The sequence below is a fragment of the Prosopis cineraria genome, unplaced genomic scaffold (genome assembly GCF_029017545.1).
Source record: "Prosopis cineraria cultivar Desert tree isolate PC_DT_omini unplaced genomic scaffold, ASM2901754v1 PC1, whole genome shotgun sequence".
Classification (NCBI taxonomy): domain Eukaryota; kingdom Viridiplantae; phylum Streptophyta; class Magnoliopsida; order Fabales; family Fabaceae; genus Prosopis; species Prosopis cineraria.
This window is the reverse complement of record NW_026555332.1, coordinates 57,550,091-57,567,430: the sequence shown is the minus strand read 5'-3', so window position 1 is coordinate 57,567,430 and position 17,340 is coordinate 57,550,091. Positions and strand designations below refer to the sequence as shown.

At 35.9% G+C, this 17,340-nt stretch overlaps 2 protein-coding genes and 1 long non-coding RNA gene across 5 annotated transcripts; 2 read left to right on the top strand and 1 right to left on the bottom strand.

The window, feature by feature from the left end:
- Positions 1-3,968: 3,968 nt before the first annotated feature.
- LOC129314350 (uncharacterized) lies at positions 3,969-10,933 on the top strand. 3 transcript variants are annotated; one of them, XM_054957771.1, is made up of 12 exons: positions 3,969-4,106; positions 4,315-4,409; positions 5,570-5,736; positions 6,550-7,231; positions 7,629-7,713; positions 8,971-9,058; positions 9,199-9,383; positions 9,553-9,685; positions 9,907-10,043; positions 10,141-10,215; positions 10,451-10,555; positions 10,674-10,933. In XM_054957771.1, the coding sequence occupies exons 3-12, from the start codon at positions 5,589-5,591 to the stop codon at positions 10,722-10,724; spliced, it is 1,689 nt and encodes a 562-aa protein (XP_054813746.1). In that variant the 5' UTR covers positions 3,969-4,106; positions 4,315-4,409; positions 5,570-5,588; the 3' UTR covers positions 10,725-10,933. The 3 variants fall into 3 exon arrangements, 2 of the variants coding, with proteins under 2 accessions (XP_054813746.1, XP_054813756.1); XR_008594088.1 differs by having other exon boundaries at positions 4,017-4,409; positions 10,455-10,555; XM_054957781.1 differs by lacking the exon at positions 10,674-10,933 and having other exon boundaries at positions 4,016-4,409; positions 10,368-10,507.
- A 1,599-nt stretch (positions 10,934-12,532) lies between these two features.
- Positions 12,533-15,274, bottom strand: LOC129314363 (uncharacterized). Its single transcript, XR_008594092.1, has 2 exons — positions 15,136-15,274; positions 12,533-15,036 (listed from the first exon to the last, which is right to left on the bottom strand). It is a non-coding gene; the product is annotated as an uncharacterized LOC129314363 (long non-coding RNA).
- Positions 13,185-15,712, top strand: LOC129314340 (uncharacterized). Its single transcript, XM_054957765.1, has 3 exons — positions 13,185-13,323; positions 13,472-13,530; positions 13,639-15,712. Exons 1-3 carry the CDS (start codon positions 13,221-13,223, stop codon positions 15,523-15,525), a joined length of 2,049 nt encoding a protein of 682 aa, XP_054813740.1. The 5' UTR covers positions 13,185-13,220; the 3' UTR covers positions 15,526-15,712.
- The last annotated feature ends 1,628 nt before the right edge of the window (positions 15,713-17,340 follow it).

The window sequence follows — 17,340 nt, the reverse complement described above, 5'->3', positions numbered from 1 at the left end:
GTATTATACTGGTAGTCTTGAGTCCAATGAATATGGTCCAGGTGTTAGGAAAGACTTTTGGCACTCGTTAAGAGTTTAGAATACTCTTTTTATGTGAAAGTGTGAAAAGTAGTCGAAATGTGTTTGGATGTCCAACTTTTTAGTGTAACTTTGTTTTAGAAGTGAAACTCATGCCACCAATTAGTTCATAGTAAAAGTTTTCCATAGACACCTAAATCATGTCAATCGAACGTTGGACAGAGAATCGAGGCGCGTCGAAAGTTCATTGATTCTGCTATCAAATGATAGCAAGATTAGCTGAATTTTCGTGCAACACGTCACGACACGTAGCGGCTGAGCAACACAACGTGGCACAGCGTGCGCAAGCCGTGGCACACTGCTCTGTCACACATTAAAAGTGTTGTTTTTCACTTGTTTTTTATTTCTTTCACTCCTCCAAGGTATCTCATGCTTCCATAACTTATTTTTACTTTGATATAAAATATCTTATTATTTTAAACTCTTTGTGATTATGAAAAATTTGGGATTCCTTGAATTTAGATTAAAGTTTGGCAATCATCTTTATGTCTTAATCTTTTGATTATCATGAGTTTTAATGTTAATTGTGTTTAGTGGAGTGAGATTTTACACAAATCACTAAGATTTGGATTATGTGATAAATAGGTTCACAGTTATTTTGAAACCTATTCAAGAAATCATACCTAAATAGATTAAAGAACATTTTAGAGCCTGTGTCAATAAAATCCATAGGAATATATAAAGGAGAATGAAAATGTCTTCTCTCTCTTTCCTCCTGACCTCTAGCTCTTTTTTTCTCTTTTTCTATCATCCAGAAAGCTGCACACCTTTGATATGGTCTCAATTCAGGGAGTAATTCTGGTATGTCTTCTTGATGCATTGGTTCTGATCTGTTCAACCAATATCCAGACAAAAAAAAATTCATGTGCTCGATTGAAACATGAAACTTACAGTACTTTGCTTCGTCAACGTGATTATCATTATTGTTAGTTTTTTGCCATCAAATAAATATTAAAACAAAATAAAATGCTAGACTTACTTTGAATGCCTAATGACTTTGTAGAAACCTGCTGGGTCAAAGTTCGTATGTTTCCAATTGTAGCATGCATCCTCCCTGATACTCATCCTTCGCTACTCAATCTTTAATCTACCTCCCATCTCCCAATTATATGTTGCCAAGACCAAACCCACATCTACCAACGCCCCTGAGGAATTGCTCACTTTGTTGCTTATTAGGGTTCTGCCGCGTAAAGAAGAAGAAAGAAGATATATATGTCTCTCTTGCTCCCTTTCTCACTTTGCACCAAATTTGAACTGTCGGGAGAGGCCCGATATTTCTTGAAGAAAGAGAGCATTGAGAGACGTGGAGATACATGGGGAAGGAGTAGCCAATAACCATGGAGCTGTGAAAATAAGCCTACATTGGAATGAAGAAAGAGTAGGCATGGGAAACAGAAGTGGACATAAATGGAGATGGCGGTTGGAGTTGATGCTCGTGTAAAAAATTGGAAGACTAAAACTGAACTTAAACAAAGTATATATATAAAGCTGATTGAGCTAATGGCAGGAAAGAATTAAAATTATACTAAAGTTTATTAACCAATGACATCATGAAAAAAATTCTGGCCAATCATAAGATTTCTACAAGAATTAAAATTATACTAAAATTTATTAACCAATGACATCATGAAAGAAATTTTGACCAATCATAAAATATTTACAAGATTTATTAATATATATTGATATTGATTGATGATTGATTATTGATGATGATATCAATCACATTAGTTGATGCCAGAATATTAGAATTTTAATGCAATTGGTATTAATCACATTGGTTAATTGATAACCCTACATTTTATAGAAAGGATGTCATATTATGTTAAAGGCTAAGAAAGTTGTATTATACCTCAAAAAGAAGGTTAACGTGATCTTTACCTCGTGATTTGAAATATTTTAAATAATAGCTGTGTTGTTTCTTTATAAATCACCTTTAAGTTTGATAAGCGTAGTTGCTTTGTTCTTGTAATACATATTATGTTTTGGTATCTTTTTATAGTGTTTCCATTTTACTTCATTTTACATTAGTTAATAATAATAATAATAATAATAATAATATATAAATTATTAAAAATCACACTGTCCACAGATTGTTTTTATGGACTCAATGAAGACGAAAAGTGGAAGGGTGAGCCAGTAATTTTCTTGTCCTAAGACATATTTCCAGGGAAACGTCGTTGAAATTTCGGGGAACTTTTCCAAATTGAAATTCATACGTAATTGAAATCTATTCCTATAATAAATTAATGATGGTACGGGGAGCGTTCCGAAATATCATGCCGGTGAAAACTTCAACGTTCAAGACATCCAATTTTTCAGACAGAAAAAAAAAAAACATCCAATTTTGAAAAACAAATTCATACACAACACACCATGACTTTCAACTTTGATTGGCTTTTCGAATGGAAAGAAAATAAAAGAAAAGGATAAAAGCCTCGTCGGATGCATGCATCCTGGACGTTGGCTTAAACAGCAGCGCATTCCCAGTTATGCGAAAAAATTGGGCCTCCAAATCTCCTCTCCATATCTTGGTTAAAGGCCTGCCTCGCCTTTACATTCTCATTGTACTAGCATTTTAAGAATCCCTTGGTTTAAAAGACATGCAAAATGACTTAGTAGGTATGACACAGATGATAGGGTGAGCCTCTTAAGCATTGCCTCTTCTGATATTATTTATAGAACATAATTTAAAACATTTATTTGATTTTCACGGTATAACTTTTTAAATAATATTTAATATGTGTTTATAAAATTACATTTCATGATAAAAATAATAATAAATTATCACCTTTTGAATTTATTATATAGGGGTATATTTAAAATTTTATACATTTTTATTCTTTCTACTTTTTAGATATTGATATTGATAAGGTTGATAAGAATTATAAAAAGACCTGAGGAGTATTTTAAAGTTTAATTCTTAAAGATATATATGAAAAGTATCATTTAAAAAAAATAATTCTTTTAAGCTTTGTTTGATTTGAGGTGAGGGGAAAGGAGGTGAGGGGAGAGAGAGAAGGGGGATCTCCTAATTTGGTGGGAGGTTTTGGAGGGAAAGAGGAGAGAAATTTTAACGTAATTAGCACGAATGAAGGTACCAGCGTTTGCTTGGTATGACACTGAGAATAATGAAATTAAATTTAAATTTTAAATTTAATTAAATACAGACAAAAATTACAGCAAGGTCATTTTACTACCACTTTAAGTTACTGAACGACACCGATGATTGTATGAAAGCATTGATATCAAGGATTACCGTTTATCTTCTTGAACTAAGGCGGTAGACATAATACTATTTTCAAAAGTTTGGATTGAGGTAAAATTTAGGTATAATAAAAATTTTAATATATCAAATTTATCTTAATTATCGATTTATTCCTTCAAATTTAATTTTTATTAATATAACTTCTTATATTTTTTAAATAAGTTTTATTAGCATGAAATAGAATACAAGGATGATCCCGTTCAGAAGCATGACAAGGATGCTTCCCAGGCATAGACCCCTTTCAATTGTTTTTTTTAATAAAAAAATACGAATGATCTCCATCCTTATCCATCTACGAAAAATACCAGCAGAAAACAAAATGCGGAGTCACGTCGTGTGATGAGAATGGTGATTTTGGAGTGGACCCAAAAATCCAGCAAAGGTAGTTTACATTCAACACGTGTCCCGTGTCACCAATGGGCGGTAACATTAGACACCGCTCGCTCATTTACCGTTATCACAAGTGTACACTGCCGCGGGCGAAGACCCAACATGGCAACAACTTTTGGCCTTTGCCATTAATGGATGATATTTGGTGGGCCTCCCCCCTCCCACTTTCCGCTTGATTTATTTTTTCCTGAGGCTTACTATATTATTTTTTTTTAAATTTCATTTTCTTTTTTCAAGCAAGCTTCCTAGTTCTTATAAGCTTAAAACAATGGATCAAATCATCGAAAGCACATACCCGGCATGGTGCCCATTTTATTATCAACCTCCATTACCTTTCGTCGCGTCTCTATTCCTGCCAAAACACGCAAACTCGGTATGGCTTCTACCTTTCTCCAACGGCCATTGCTTGAATTAGGAATTGCACTTGTTACTATCAAAAAGCCGGGTTTACGACTTTTCGATTATTATTTTTCTTAACATTTTACTGGCTTTTCGTCTGCTTATGTATATCCAAAATTTATAATTATAATATATATATGTGTGTGTGTGTGCACCTGATCGATAACAATGTGCGCTCCTAGAGCCACGCGGGTCCGAATTGCAGAGCTCGGATGGGAAGAGTGGACACGGGTGATTGGAAAAACTTGTGAAGCTTTCTACCAAATCACTAAATTAGGTAATTTTCCCTCGCCATCTCTTCTTATTGTTTCCCTGCTCCCTTATTATTTGAAGTGGCATACTGTGTTCTTCGAAATGCATGGACTTTTCGATTGTTGAATAGAGGAAAAGAAGTTAATTAATTTTGTTTCTTTTTAAAATTTGTTTTGATAGTTGAGAAATCTGGTTAGTTTTCTGAATGAGTGGAGATCTCAATTATCATGATGGTTTATTCAACTGGAATCAAACAGTATAAGAACCAATTTTCTTTTTGGGTGGGGAGGTAGATTAGCAGGGTCCTTGAAATTTTACTTCTTGAGAAATTTAGATGAAAATATATTTGTGCCGGCATGAATTCTGAAAAATGTATGTGTATTCTCTTAAGCAAGGTCAAGAGTTCAAGGCTTGTAGATAGGAGAAAAAAAAATTACGTTGTGAAAGCTACTTGATTGATGTTCGGTCAAAATTTGGATTAGTTGGTAGTTTTTTGATGCTAGATAGTTTATCAAAATGTATGTGCAGCCTAGTCTAGGAATTTCAGGATGACCCTTTAACTGGTTTTTCTTGAGAAATTAGATTCTCGACATCAACTATCAGTGATGGTTTAATTGCTCTTCGTTCAGCACTTGTGCTATAAGTATCAGGGGGCTTTTTTTTGTCTTGAAGTTTTTCTGTTTATGTTAAACTATTCTGCTTTGTTCTCCGAATGACTGCTTTTATTTTAGATGGATTTTTTTCAAGGTTATAACCTATGACTTCCCCCCTATTTAGCTATTTTCCCTGGGATTATGTTTGGAAGACTTTCAGGCTTCATGTTTCCAGAGAGTTAGTGCAGCAATCACCTGTTTGAATCTATCAGATACTAGCAAGTAGCATGTAACCACTCATACGATCCGACAACAATGGCTATAACATTACTTTTCATTATGAAAGCAAAAATACCAGTACCCAACTTTTTGTAACTTACGCACTTCTGACTGAGTTTTTGTATCATCCTATGCATTAGTTACTTCTTAGAGTACAATTAATGTTATTTGCAAAGGAATGCCTATGCTGATAGTAAACTTTTGGAGCTGAGTTGGTATGATAAATATACCACATAAGAATCATGATGCATGAGATACAGGACCATAACTTTCTTTGGATTAATTATTTAATAAGGGGCTGCTTTCATTGCAGCTTTTACTTTCTTCTTAGGATGAGTTTGGAGGAGAATGCGTTAGAGGTACCTGACAAAAAGGACCATGCTTGCCAAGCGAGCACCTTATGTACGCATGCTTTTTATGATCTAACCCATGTCTCTCCGGTGGTATTCTTATACCTTCTGAAAGAATGCTATTTTTATGGTATGATTTCTCCTCCTTGTACTACTATTATTTGCTGTTTGATTGTCTGCAAGCATGATTAAATGATGAATGCCAAGAGTTTGCTAAAGTGGTTTGAATCCACTTTTTTTAAACAGATAGACATCAATGTTCACATTCAGATAGTTGATAGTTCATTTCCCTCTATATTCTTTATCAGTGTTTGCACTTGGAGAGATTCATTCTGTCCCTCTGGTGCTTGTTGCTGATTCTTGAGGTTTGCCTTAAATGACCAAACTTACACTGATTGGTCAATTGCTCCAAGGATTTGACTGTTCTTCCACTATCCTCCTTGTGTTTTGAAATCTGCATCAGATGAAAAACTCTCTATGGTCGCCAATTTTAATTATAAGCCAGTGTCCATTAATTTGCTTGTTCCTTCACTATCCTCCTAGTGTCCATTAATTTGCTATCCTCTTTTATAAGCCAGTGCTCATTTTTCAAAGGTGGAAAAAGTGATTTTAAGAGAAATTGTGACACCTGTGCTAAAAGAATTGCAGAAAGCGATCGTGCTTAAAATAGCAGAAAGGACATATTTTCAAAAGTTTGTAGCTTACAGTTCTTAAGAGTTTCATTTTTTCATATCATGATAAGAAGTCCTTGATAAAGACAGTCTAGTATTATCTTCAAGTTTAACTTTTTGCCCATCAATAATATCTTCCTTTATTTTAATTGTCCCTGGAAATCTTTGTCAAATAGAGGATCATTTTATTAGACTTGATGTGGCTCTCTTGCAGCAAACTATATGGCATTTATTATTCCTTATGTTTCTTCTTTTCAAATGACATTGCATAGGCACATGTAAGGCAACAGCAAAGTTTCGAGCCCTTCAGCATCAGGTTTATCTTGTGCTGCACAATGATCCTAAACCTGGACCAGCAACTTTTATTGTTCAATGCCTGTATATATCACCTTTGTTTGAAGATCATAGTCGAGGCTTTAGTCACTTGGTTATATCTGCTCTTTGCCGCTTCCATAAAGTAGCAACAACCTCAGAGGACTCCTTGGCGATGAAAGACTTAGCTGCCAATCTATTCCTTGATATTGTTAGGGGGCGGGTTTATCATGACAAAAATATAATTGTGAAAATACTGGAAGTTTTTGATGTTAAACTAACTAATATTCGGAGAGCCATGAGCCATTTGAAAGAAAAGAATGATTCAAGTTTTGGCACAGCGGAAGAATTCATCAGGCAGTATATTTTTGAGTTGGTAGAGTCCCAACTGTATATGAAAGCTGTCACACTAATGGAGCGCTTCTCTATCCGCCAGTCTGGGCAGTCATTTCTCCTTAGCATGATTGATGATAATCAATTCAAAGCAGCAGAGAAGTGGGCTATATTCATGGGGAAGCCAATGTTGTGCACCCTTGTTGAGAAGTACATTCGGAGGAACATGCTAAAGGATGCCTATGAGACTATAAAGAAAAGCAATCTACAGCAAGATTTTCCTGACTTTTACCAGAGTTTTGAAGAAAGGCAATTGACTTCAACTTGTGAATATGTAGTGGATTTTCCTTCTTATTTTTTTGTAAATAAAAAATTTGGTTCCTGAAATATATGCATGCATTTAGTCCTTAGATTTATTCCTTTGTACAAAGTAATCTCTCAAAGTTTGTAACTTGCTGTGAGTGATTCTGATTTAGCCCCTTGAAGTAGAGTAAATATATTATTTGATTCAATGGAAGGACTAACATGTAGTAAGTTACAAATTTTGAGGGATTATCTTTAAGGGACCAAATTATATATTTACTCCTTTTCTTTTTCAGAGGCCCTCATTGTAGTTTGGTGGTCTCTGGAAAATCAGTATATCCACATCCAGCTAGCATGTTCCATCATATAAGTTTTTGCTTACATGAACTTCATTGATTGACAGCTCACTGAAAAAGTTAGCAGAAAAAGGATGTTGGGATGTGGCTGAGGCAAAAGCAAACAATGATAGACAGCTTGTCGAACATCTGGTTAGTAATTCTTTGGCATGATGACCATCTTTATGTGCCCGTGCTGTGAGTTGCATTATATTACATCAATGGAGACCATGTTGAGTAGTAGATCTTTATCTTTTAAACCATCCCCTCTGCAATCATAATGGCATTTGCTGATTTGCTCATACGCACTTGAATTTTAATCACTTTGGTTTGTTAGTTTTCTTGTTTACTAATACAATCCCTTTTCCTCCTCTAGCTTCATTGTGTTTTCAGCAGTACTTTCTGTTAGAGGTAGGTTTTGAGAATTGTTCCCATAATATCCAAATTAACCAGAGATCCTTGTTATTCACAATCAAAACCAGGGCAAACAATTTATCCTTTTATTACTATTGCCTTAATTCAGTGGGTAATATTAGCATTTCAATGGTACAAAAGTTTTGTATCAATATTTAATCACTAATCCAAAGGAATATTTAATGGTTTACATGACCTTGATGTTGTCTGGTTAAGACCATTTTCAGCAATTTTTTGCTGGAAGCATTCCGATGGGTATAGGGAACTTATCCTAAAAACTAACTGTTGAGGTGAGATAATTAACCCACTTAAATATTTCATTGAATATCACATACTACTCAATGTAGGATTTAGTATCTGAAGGGTACCTAAGTGGGATGGGGAACCTTACCCCAAAAGCTAGCCGTTGAAGTGGAAGAACCCACCTACTTATATACCCCATTGAACATCCCATACTACTCAATGTGGGACTTGGTATCTCATACTATCAAGTTTTCATCAATTGGCTCCCCATGAAAAGCCGACAGCCATCAGGTAACCCTATTTGGAACTGCTAACAACAAGGCTCTGATACTAATTGATGGGTACTTAAGTGGGATAGGGAACCCTACCCCAAAAGCTGGTTGTTGAAGTGGAAGAACCCACCCACTTATATACCCCATTGAGCATACCATATTGCTCAACGTGGGACTTGATATCCCATACTATCAAATCTCCATCAATATCTCATACAATCAGGTCTTTGTCAATTGGCCTCCCTTGGAAAGCTGATGTCTTGGCAGTTGCACTCTATGAAACTTACCTCTAGTTTTGCATTCTTTTGAAACGGGAGGTTTTATGAGGGTGGTCATAAATTTTCTTGAGCAATAATTGATCCTTTGTTGTCCTTTTTTTTTTTTTGGGTGGGAAAGGAGGCGGTGATAGATCCTATGCCCCAAGGCAAGTAAACGGTATTATATGTATAATAAAATTTTCATTTGTTTTTATGTATTTAAGGTTTATTTGGCAATGGAGGCTGGTTACATGGAGAAGGTTGATGAATTGTGTGATCGGTACTCCTTAGACGGGTTTTCAGATATCAAAGGTACACCATTGTTCATTGTAACTTGGAACCAACGGAAGTAAACGAGCGTAAATGATGAGCTCCAGTGGACTCAGATTTTATTTATTTGTTAAAATTTGCCGTTCTTTGATAACGGACACTAACGTTTAATGCCCTTGCAGTACCTGAAACAAGCATTAAACATGGGCGTTATTTGCATCTTGATGAACTGTTTGTTGGAGGCATCATCTGGGTTGATGAAGTAGAAGGTTTGGTTGACGCAACAAGTCATATTGAGAGATGTAAACTTATCGGAGTTGATTGTGAATGGAAACCTAATTATGTAAAAGGCGGCAAACCAAACAAGGTAATCTAATGATCCTGGTTTAACATATATGAAATTTGATATGCCAGGATAACAGACTACAATATCTATAACTATAATCTGAATTGATTCTCTGGTTTTTCTTATTCCTGTAGTGCCTGCATGTTCTGTTCTCTGTAAAATGAAAATGACAATTTTTTCCATGTTTCAGGTTTCTATCATGCAACTTGCTACTGAAGAGACAGTTTTTATCTTTGATCTTATAAAATTACATGGAGAGGTTCCTGACATTTTAGACAACTGCCTAGCCCGCATTTTGCAGTCACCTAGAATTTTAAAACTTGGTATGAAAAGTTTAATGCAATATGTGGATGGAATTTGCCAAGTGCTTTGAATAGATTTGAACAAGTTATTCGTGCTGAATAAAACCTTCTATGATTATTCTAACATGACTGAAAATGCTAATGAGGCTAAGATTTATCGTAAATATCACCGGGCAGTAGGTTTGAGGTATATTGGAAGTTGAAACTCATAACTCTTGTTTCCATTTGTTTTGTGATTTCAGGGTATAACTTCGTGTGTGATATAAAGCAGCTTGCTCACTCGTACGGAGAATTATCATGTTTCAAGCATTGTGAAAAGGTTCTGGACATTCAGAACATTTTTAAAGAAACCCGAGGAGGTTTGTCTGGGCTTGCTGAGGTATATCATCTGTAGATAGTTAATTATGTGATTAAAGCTTCTTTTTAATTTCTGTGTTTAAGCTATTCATGACAAAATGTGATTACTGGTATATTAGAAAATATTGGGGGCTGGTTTGAACAAGACGAGGCGAAACAGCAACTGGGAGCAACGGCCATTAACTCGAAATCAAGTAATTTCTCCAATGTCAATTATACATGAAAACTTTTCCTGTAATGTAGTTTTTATCATGTGTTGATTGTTAATTATGGTAGCCAACAGAATATCCAACAGTTTTTATCCAGTTTATGTTGGCTGATTCCTTCAAGTTTTGAGTCTGTGTAGTTCCCTGTTTCGAATGGCACATGCTTTGCAATCTATGTGGAATTATAGAGTTTCCATAATCTGACGTTGTACCGTATGTGAAGCTAGAATATGCTGCCCTGGATGCTGTCGTACTAATTCACATATTCTGCCATCTTCGCTGTCAGTCTCAGCCTCTAGGCGACAAATTTGAGTGGAAGTCTTGCATAGTAAGTAGCAATACCCTCAGTTTTTGCTCGACCATTGATTCTGCCACCCCACCGCCTTGCATTTATTGTTTCTAAAAGTCCATAACCACTTTTTGCGATCATTTTACTGCGATAACAGGTGACCCACACGGAAAATGTCAAGAAAACTAGCCAGCATGCCACAAATTAAAAGGAGGACCAGCAAGCATTGTGCCTCCTCACTCCTTGGCTTTCCATGTTGGAGATTTTTCTGTTGACCATTTCATGAAGTGATGGTCATTTGTTAAAAAAAATAATAATAATAATAGTAGCGTAAAATTAACAATTTACACTTCATTGTGTATATACGTCAAATTACTCAACGAATTGAACGGCGGAAACCTGCTTTCTCATTTGGCATATGAGTTGGAAAACGAGTGCGTGGTCTGGTTTGGAGTTCCGTGATGCCGCGAGACTTTATATCACATATGAAATAATTTAACATAATTATTATTTTGGTTATCATAGATATCTTCCCGTTGGAAATAATTTTTTTTATTTAAAATATTGTTGGGTACTAAATATGAATATATCTCCTAATGAAACTTCAAACCTTGATCCATTAAGTTGTAAGGGATTAATTCCTTATACTAGATCTAACCTCCATAAGTGATTTAAATAAAATTATAATATAATTATAATTACAATATAATTGTTACCAATGGGAGGTTGGGTCTGATAAAATTGTAAAATATGCTAGTATTTCATAATATGATGAATGAAAATTTAAATTTTTCATCATGTTTCATATTGGACTGTTAATAGATGTGCATAATAAAAAAATTATAATCGTTAAAGTATTTATTTATAAACGTCTCCTGCAACTTAGAAAAACCGGGAACCAAAGTTTTCCTCGCTTGAATGACGAGAGGATTGTTTTCAAAGAATCAAATGTAAAGGCGGCTATTTGGGTTAAGTAGTTGTTTTATGCTCCATAATACAAAAGCTGCCATAATTGATGGGGTTGACCAAAAGTCAAAGGTGCCATAAACTCCATCGTCAGTGTCCAATAAAAGGCCTCTACCTCTCCTTCGACATTCCCCAAATTTGGCATGGTTTCTTCATTCTCTCATGCGGGGCCCATAACCCACAGAAAGAAAAATCGAGGAGGGTGCAACACGATGAAGGTGGTCGAGGTCCGACAACGTTCCGATGCCCACTGAAATTGATGCTAACTTACGCGTGGATGTGAGGAAGTTAGAGGACAACAAAATGTGGATTGGCAATCGCAGCACCTCTTCTCCATCTTCCCATTCCGATGACTTTAATCCTCCAAAACGACGTCACAACAAGAAGCCCCACATCTCATCCCGTAATCACCAAAAGTCGTGGTGGATCCTGAGATGAAGAGAAAGTTCAGAGTGGCCAGATACGAGCTTTACGCTTCCCACGGTAGCCTCAAGTCTTCTCTTAAGGCTGGGATTCGCTTCTTCAAGCTATAAACGCATCAGATTCGTCCGCATAACCACTTCTTTCTCTGCAACGATTCATTACATTGAGACGGATACAGGCGATCATGCAAAGTGGTCGCACAAATTCCATCGACCGACAACGATTCACTGTGTCAATTAATTTAGACTTGTTCTTGATTAATCAATCGTCTTCCACATGAAGTCCGAGATGGAATCCGTTTTGAAAGATAATCCGGGCAAATCGGGGAAGCTATGAACATCTGATCAAGGCAGACGTATTCCATTAACTTCCTGCGCTCAGTGACTTCACCTTGGAAAATTATCACATATTTGGATTGGTTGGAATACTATTATTATTTTTTTTTTACTTTCCAAAAAGTTGGGTCAATTTGCTTGTGCGTGCCGTCTGACTCCCTGTTGCAAATTAATGGTTATTTTAAGATTGTAGTTTTGATTCAAAATAATTGTGACTTCGAAATTTCAATCCATTAATTTTTTTTTTTCATTTTTAATCTTTCATTAATTAAAAAATAATAATGCAGGTGCGTAGTGTTCAAGCGATAATCTTAGATTTTTTTTATAAACATACACCATTTTTTTCTGGCTAACTAATTCCCCCCCCCCCCTGAGGGAAAACGGGGAGTACTCGTAATTTGAGAGAGTATTGGATTGTGCGTCATAATAGTTCTTATGAAGCCAAAGCATCACAAATTATGGATGCATTAGTGGTGTCGCATTCAATGCCAGCTGGATGCAATTTCAAAGCCTGGGAATACCCCACACTGTAACAAGTCTGGTGTTAGTGACTGAACTGAAAACACTTGAGCATTGAAGTCCCCTGAATCTTTAGAAGCCCGATTCCTTGAATATAGAGGGGACATGCTCACAAGTGTGTCTCAAATTCATTGCTTCCTCTCTTCCCAGTCACAAACATAACCATTATTGCTCATTTCACGCTCTCACGCCTTATTCCGTTATTCTATCTCTTTGACTTCACTTTTATTCCTAGCCCCAGAAATACGCCCTCTTCCTGGTCCTCTGCTTTCTTTTTCTTCTTTCTCCTCCCCCCTGTCTGTTTCACTCTCTTCTTTCATCAGCGTGACTATCTTCGTGGAGAAACAGAGGTACCTGAGAAGCAGATTAATAGAGCTTGATTGATAAAATCATTAAATTTTAACACCAGAGAGTCTCGGTCCTAGGTGGGTGCGAGTACATGAACCGGAGCGTCGATTAGAATGGAGATCGAGAAAAGACGTTCCAGGGGAAGCTTCCTCAGCTTGTTTGATTGTAATGGAGTATCACGAAAGAAGCTGTTCCTTGACACTCCTAACTTGCCCGGTAATTTTGCGCTGCCCTTTATACTGTTAATTAATCAATCTCCTAGCTTGCCTTGTCCTTCTATTCAATCTTGTTCCAAATACAAGCTGTTCCTTTCCAAGAGTGCTATGCATGTAGTATTCTAAATATTCTGGTTCCTTAACCACAGACGAATTGAAGCAAGCGAAGGAAAATATGGGGAACATGACAGAATCACAGTTGACTACGGTACGCAATTCTTTCACCTTCTTTCAGGTCACTGTTTCTTCGTATAAACTTGACATTTTTGTGGATGTGATACTAGAATTGGCCATTGATTGATTGAATTTGTTTCAGACAAAGGCAGATGAGAGTGGAATAAATCCGAGCAACATCACGAGTTGCGATTTCAACTGTGAGCTATCAGTTAGTAGTGATATAGGATGTGAGAGCAAGGTACCATGCTTAGTAGCGAGACTAATGGGTTTGGATTCATTGCCAACTTCAACACTCAACAAGCTCTCTTTGACTTCGTCGCGTGCCTCTAACTCTCCTGTTTCTTCTCATTGTCATGAGGATGCTGTTGACCCCATGAAATCAAGGGCACATTTAGCGGAAAACAGGACAATTGAAGCAAGACGACTCAAGAATGCAACTATGAGAGTTCTTGATTCGAAACAGAAATCAGAAGCTGCACATCATGCATCCATGCATGAAAACAATGTGGATGCAAATACTTTCGAGGGTTCAAGATACTCAGAAAAGTTTGGTCCTTACAGTCATGGGAGTACAGGAAAATCGACTTTACTTGCAATACAAGCTAAGGTCCGTGTTCAATGCAGAGGTGCATTAACTTCACATGGTAACAGGGGACATAAGCAGAAAGAACAGATTGAGGCTGCATCCAACCAGTTCTTTGGGACCCAGAAACCAATCTGGCGGCAGGTTATGAAGCAGAGAGCTTGTACAAGCCAGAATAGCTGTTACGATGAGCTCGGGCAGGGGGTGCAGATGCATAGTAGTGTTACCAACAAAGTCAGATCAACTTCAATAGTAGAATCCAACAAGTCAACCATACGAAGTTCGACAAGTGGAGCAAAGAAAGTGACAAACAAGAATTTTGTAACTGACAAGGTCAGACCCAACAGTTCTGGCAGAAGAGCAAGTGGTGCCAAAAAGGAGTTTTCACTGATCAAGACAAACAGCAATTCCATGAGGAATAGGTATCCCAAAAGGGATGCTCTACCTGTTAATGTTGTTAATAGCTATGAAGGTAAGTCCATAAAATGCAATATAACAAATGATGGGAGCATGAATCAAGATGCATTAAAAAGGAACACTGGCGAGGATGTTATTTCCTTCACATTTACATCTCCTACGAAGAAAGCGTCACAATCTTCGACTCATACAAACAGCATTGATGTCAATGCTCCTGGTTTACATATGACAGATGGTGATGCTTCAAGTGACCTGTTCAACGGAAAGGCGCGAGATTTGGCATCTAGAACCAACTCACAGGAATGTACTCTGGCAACAAGGGTGCCCTCTGCTGTTTCACTATCCAGTGAGGTTAGCATCGAATCTGGGGAAGGAGACAGAAGATCTCACTCTAATCCGCCTAGCGGTGAACTGCAGGGTATGCATAACCATGGTTGTTCTTCAAGTGATGATCATATGCTTGACATGAATCAAGCTGGGGAACAAGCATACGGGCTTTCAAATTTGGAAGATTATAACAGGCCAAGGAACTTGAAGCTGGAATATGAAAAGGATATGCTTGGCAATGAAAAGTTAATGGAAGGAAATTTTGCAGATAATCAAACAATCAGAAATGATCAGGTTATAAAGACAAACGTGTTTGATATGCTGGAGAAGTGGAGCAGCGGAACAGAAAGCGATGGAGAAGAGCACTTGAAGGTGGAGAGGAATCTTTTGTTTGACTTCGTGAGTGAGTTCATGGAGTTGAGAAGAAGCATGAGGCAAGCTTTTAGTGGGAGGTACAAGGGAAGGGCCCTGGAGAGTCAAGTTTGGTGGGAAGAAGACTTGTGCTCAGAAATCAAGCGTTTTAAAAGCATGCGCGAGGCCATGGTGGATGAGCTCGTGAACATGGACATGAGTTCTCCACATGGCACGTGGCTCCATTTTCAGACTGAACCCTTCCAGCAGATTTTACTTTCAGAGATCGAGTGGGACATCTCAACATCTCTCATCAATGATTTGCTTCTTGATTTGCTGCATCATTAGCCCTCCTGTTGTTGTTTTTTTTTTTTTTGGGACCAGTTTAGCCCTCTTGTGTTTGGCTTCCACTGTTTTCCTATCGTTACATGGGTTTATCTTTCTCAAGCGTTACTGTAGTTTGAGATCACAAGTGTGGGGTGGGAAAAAGAATAAAAGTTGAACTGAAATTGTACACCTGATGATTTCATGGAAAGTAAGTCTGGCAATTTTTGTTAGGCTTTTAATATTTTTACTTCCGTGATTGGGCTGTACGCGGGAGGCTACGTGTGTGATTTAAACATTGATCCGCATCGTCCAAACACCTCACATGCCATATTTTATTCCGAAACTGAATCCACAACATACCATGTGGTTCCTTGTAAAATGATTTTGGCCTTTTCTGGTTAATGTTATTAAGAGGACGAAAAGGTCGATGGTGATAAGTGCTACGTCAATGTTCCCGAGCCAGTTGTCGAGTGTTGATTGGCCCATGTTACGCTTCGTTGCTAAGCAAAAAATGTGCATCCTGCTTCTCGCCTCACCGCAGGCACAACTTACATTCTTTTTTTGTCTCGGGACTGCAGAAAATGACTCAGAACGGACTCTGCTTTCTAGGATGTTCACAGCTAAATATGTTATCTTTGTTCTGAGAATGATTATTAATTTATAATCACTGAATTACCCCTTTACTAAACACTCCATCCTTCCAAAAAAAAAACAAAATAAAATATTTTTAATTAAATTTCATCACTCAATAAAATAATTATTTATTTTTAAATTAATTGTTTTTTTATATTTAATCATATTTAATAAAATATTTTACTCTAAATAAATATAAAATAATTTATTTAATAAAAATATTTTTTAAAAAAAGTAATGATTATTTTTTATAAGACTAAAAATACTTTATATTTTTAAATATTTAACTATTTAAAAAATATTTTATATTTTTAAATAAAAAGAATAACTTGAAGGATCCTATATGTTCGGAATCTTGTCACTACAAAAAAAAATAATTTTTGGTGGCAATCTTTAACAAAGACTAAAAAAATCACTAGTAAAAATAGACTTTTAGCAATTACAAAGGCTTTTGACAGTGATATTTGTCATCAATAAAAATATTTTTATAAAAAAATAATTTATATAATTCACTTTTGGTCACGACATTTGTCGCCGCCAAAAGTATTTTTAAAAAATTAAATATAATTTTAAATTAAATAATATATAGGATCATGAAAAAAAAAAATAATAGTCAAGAAGTGCTAAGTTTAATTATTAAATTATTTTTAATTTTGTATTATTCATCATCTTTTTTTAGACATATATAGCTCATTTTTTTTAAGAATTATGTTATTAAGATAGTATTTTAATATGATAAATTAAAATCTTGATGGATTATTACTTTTAATTATAATTAGGTTAAGTTATACATAAATTATTACTTACATACAAATACATAAATGTCATTGGGATGTTAAAATTGTACAAATGTCACAAGATACAAATGATATTGTAGATTACTTGGCATATTGCGCACTTGATGCTTAGCATGATATGCATATAATGCCTACTTCTTCTACTGAGCTTTAATAGCGTTTGGACAAGGATTCCATGTAATTCCTCCTAGTATATTTAGGTTTTTATTGTTATAAAAAAAAGTTACTAATAACATTTTTATAACTAATTATTACTAAAAACAATATAAATAACTATTCAAATCCACCTTGCTATAAGGCTGAAGATGATTAGATGTTAATTAAATTGATTACGTATGAGATTTCTTGTAATTATCGTATATTGTAAAAGTTATTAGTATTCATTTTAAAAATTGTTCAAAATAAC

Bases quoted from the DNA above. Each gene is read 5' to 3' on its own strand.
- LOC129314350 (XM_054957771.1), top strand. From the start codon at position 5,589: ATGAGTTTGGAGGAGAATGCGTTAGAGGTACCTGACAAAAAGGACCAT. The intron at 7,714-8,970 runs GTTAGTAATTCT...TATGTATTTAAG, and splicing joins GACAGCTTGTCGAACATCTG to GTTTATTTGGCAATGGAGGC. The intron at 9,686-9,906 runs GTATGAAAAGTT...TTGTGATTTCAG, and splicing joins ACCTAGAATTTTAAAACTTG to GGTATAACTTCGTGTGTGAT.
- LOC129314340 (XM_054957765.1), top strand. From the start codon at position 13,221: ATGGAGATCGAGAAAAGACGTTCCAGGGGAAGCTTCCTCAGCTTGTTT. The intron at 13,324-13,471 runs GTAATTTTGCGC...CCTTAACCACAG, and splicing joins TGACACTCCTAACTTGCCCG to ACGAATTGAAGCAAGCGAAG. The intron at 13,531-13,638 runs GTACGCAATTCT...AATTTGTTTCAG, and splicing joins CAGAATCACAGTTGACTACG to ACAAAGGCAGATGAGAGTGG.